Here is a 3458-nt window from a genome sequence, read left to right on the forward strand (position 1 = left end):
AATCAATTTGAAGCCAATAGTAATAAAATTTAAATCTAAACTCAAATAAAACTCCATAGTTGAATTCTATACTAAGCTAAACTAAAATTTTAATTTACTCTCAAATTTAAATAAAAATTTTAATTTGGAATTAAATTAAAAAATTCAATCTAATCCAAAATTATTTTTTTTTAAAAAAAAATTATTTCTAATTCAATTGAAGCCCAAAATTTTGCAAAATTCGAATTTGATGATTCGAACAAAATTAGGTATCTAGAATATCCAACCATTCGAGTATTCTGATAGGTTCCCTTTGCTCAGCAAATTAATTTCTATGCAATAATTTGACAGCACAGTACAAAATAAGATAAGCATGAACTTGGGCTGGCAACTAGGAATTGGTGGAAAAATAGTTAAAATTATTCGAGGTCCTTGTGCTAAGTGCCATACACCCTTATGCATAAAATAAAATAAATAATGTAAGAAATCTATTTATTCGTCAGAAATCTAAAGCAAAAAGAAAAAGAAAAAAAGTAGACAATGTATAGGAGCTGCACACATTAAGCAAAATTCATCTCGAGCATAGGTTCCGCATGCTTGGTTTCCTTTTGCAAACTTCCATTAGCTCCACCAGATGATTGTATTGCTTCAGAAATTTCTGCCTTCAACTCTTGGTGCTTCCCCTTCAATTCTGAGGAGCTGATAGCTTCTGAAATTCTTTGTTTAATCTGTTGCTGTAGAGCCTCAATCTTACTTTCCGACTCAACATCCTCTGCCTCTGCCTTTGCCTTCTCCAGCTTCAACAACTCCATCATATTTTTCAACTCCGATGAATTCACAACTTCTTCAGTTGTCTTGTTAATTTCTTCATTCAAATTATACACCTTATTTTTGAAGACTGAGAGTGGGGTTGGGTTTGCATTAGATTTTACAACCTCAACCTCCAAACTCAAAGACTCCAGAGCACTAATCATTTCCAATTGTATCTTGCTCTTCAACTTCAGTATTTTGTCCTTCACCCCTTAATCTAAATCAATAAAGCTTGATGAACCAGAACTTTGAACCTCAGCTTCTAATGCTTCAAGCTTGTCCTTTATCTCATGCCGACCCATGATTTCACTGAATTTCTTATTAACTTCCTGCTTCATTGTAGCAGCCTTGGAGAGACTCTTGGCTGTAGAAACCTCCTTCAACATGTCAAGTTTATATTTGAGGATTGTGTAATTTGGAGCCGCTGATAGACTCTGGTTCAGCTCGTGCTTAAGCTTCTCAATCTTGTCCATCAGAACAGGATTCATTAGTCTGTCCTTAGAATTTACTTTTGAAACTTCTTCTCTCAGCATCTCAAGTCTGTCCTTCAAGCCCATGGCTCTGATGGCCTCAGAGTATTCGTGATAAGCCTCCTCCTTCAATTTTTCAATCATGTTCTTCAAAGCCACCTCAAGAGGCTTGGTAGATGATTCCTTGGCTTTCAAGATTTGCTGTTTCAATTTTTCAATCTCACCCTCCAGCTCTGCTTTTGAGGACCTAGGTACAGTTTGTTCTTTCTTTTTCATATTGACCTCCTTCTTGGGATCTATTGGGACACCCTCTTGGAACCCACCCAGCTTCCTGAACTTATGCATGCGATGCTTTAGTAGCTCTTCTGTGTCTATCGTCGTGAGCTCCTGCAGAATAAACGATTGTTAATATGTTATAATGTGATTCTTGATGAAGAGCTACTGCTAGTGGAACTCACGTCCATTGTTTCATTGATTGCAGCTTTTATTTGTTGTGAAGTCCAAGTTGCACCAGCATGTGCCCCACCCGGTGGTTCCTATCACAAGTAATATATAACTCTCAGATGCCATAGAAATTGACATGATTTCCAAAGGAAACAACAAATCTCAAGCATTATTTAAACATTAAAGCAGTACAAATGCTTCGAAAACCAAATGCTGTATTTTCATCAAGCATCAGACAGACATCAAGATATGAAATACATAATTCAAACTTCAATATTGAAAAGGCTTTTGTTTATAAACCATGAGCCAAGGACAGTAGCACAATGGTGCCTTTTGCAGTCAACTTCACCACATGAAATTGCCTGTAGTAGGTTTAAATTATCCTGGTTTTTGTAACGCCTAGAAGTAGGAAGGGAGAAACAAGCAAAATTTAAAAATTAAGGAACCAGCAAAAGAATGTATTCTATTGACGATAATTGAGCAAGTATGTTGATTACAGGAATGATTCCATCACAAATTTGCAGCTTGCATAATTCTGGGGCAGTGATCCTCAGCTTCTCAGCTGCCTGCCAAAGAATGTTCAGTCATTACTTAGAAAAAAAAAAAAAAAAGAAGCTAAAAGATAAAACCAAAAGTGACATCTGTTTTCAAACCTTCGGAGAAGCTTTCGCACTCTTCCACAAAATTGCAGCGCATGCTTCAGGACTATAGCATTAGAAAAAGAAAATCAAATCAGAAAGAAGGAATATCAGCATATCTCCACACATACACAAGGCATCTAAAAGCGATCCACAATTAGAAGGAATAATAGAATCTTACCCAGGTACCATGAATAAAAACAAAGATTAGTCATATAGCAATATTGCACCTTGTTTGGGTATGAAATGGAAGGCCAAAATGTATATAGGTAATCAAGATTCAATAAAATCAATATAAAAAAACTCAAATCACCTGGCAACATAAAAGACTGCATTTTCCAGCATTAACAACTTGTTAGCACAGCCAACGGCCAAGGCACCACCAGAGCCACCTTCCCCAATAACAATAGAAACAATTGGGACCTTTAGACCAAACATTGTCCTCAAATTATGGGCAATAGCTTCACCCTACATGTATTTAGGGTGTAAAATCAGCTGAGCCAACATTAAAAGTGAATATGATAAGATTCAGATTATGATATTGCTCATACTTGACCCAACTCCTCAGACTTAAGGTCTGCATAGGCCCCAGGAGTGTCAATAAAAGTAACTATAGGGAACCTGTAACACTCTTAACCCGTATCCTTTGCCGGAATAAGGTTATGAGGTATTACTTGACTTAACAAAACTTCTATAAGGTCAAAGATACTTACCAGACAAAAATTATCAACAATGCAAACCTGTCTCATTGATTTTCCATAAGAGCTCTTATAAAATTTCTAAAATGACTCACTATCAAAACATAGCCGAATATTTAATAACAAATTAACTACTATCAAGTTATAACTAAAACATTTCAACACATTAGTTCAATTATAAGGTTTCACTAAACCAAATGAGCAAGCCATCTTCGCATGGCTATAATGTATACAAAGTCGAAATATCATTCTACCTATAGTCTATCATATACATGCCTTAAACCATGATGATATACAATCTTCTCAACTCACATAATGACTCGATAGTGTGATGATATCTCCGGCTCTTCCAACTCGAACTAAAGTATAAACCTATAAGAAATAGAAAAGAGAACACGGAGTAAGCTTCAACGCTTAGT

At 35.8% G+C, this 3458-nt stretch overlaps 1 protein-coding gene across 1 annotated transcript; it reads right to left on the reverse strand.

Moving 5' to 3' along the window:
• Positions 1–347: 347 nt before the first annotated feature.
• On the reverse strand, positions 348–3053 carry LOC107942272 (acetyl-coenzyme A carboxylase carboxyl transferase subunit alpha, chloroplastic-like). Its single transcript, XM_041086123.1, has 6 exons — positions 2893–3053; positions 2655–2809; positions 2357–2408; positions 2201–2269; positions 1718–1795; positions 348–1646 (listed from the first exon to the last, which is right to left on the reverse strand). Exons 2-6 carry the CDS (start codon positions 2777–2779, stop codon positions 1002–1004), a joined length of 969 nt encoding a protein of 322 aa, XP_040942057.1. The 5' UTR covers positions 2780–2809; positions 2893–3053; the 3' UTR covers positions 348–1001.
• Positions 3054–3458: the final 405 nt, after the last annotated feature.

This window comes from Gossypium hirsutum, chromosome A13 (assembly GCF_007990345.1).
Source record: "Gossypium hirsutum isolate 1008001.06 chromosome A13, Gossypium_hirsutum_v2.1, whole genome shotgun sequence".
Classification (NCBI taxonomy): Eukaryota; Viridiplantae; Streptophyta; class Magnoliopsida; order Malvales; family Malvaceae; genus Gossypium; species Gossypium hirsutum.

Coding starts and splice junctions, on each gene's coding strand:
- LOC107942272 (XM_041086123.1), bottom strand. CDS start 2,779: ATGTTTGGTCTAAAGGTCCCAATTGTTTCTATTGTTATTGGGGAAGGT. Junction 1,796..2,200: donor TTTGTGATGGAATCATTCCT/GTAATCAACATA, acceptor TACTTGTGATAG/GAACCACCGGGTGGGGCACA. Junction 1,647..1,717: donor CAATCAATGAAACAATGGAC/GTGAGTTCCACT, acceptor TTTATTCTGCAG/GAGCTCACGACGATAGACAC.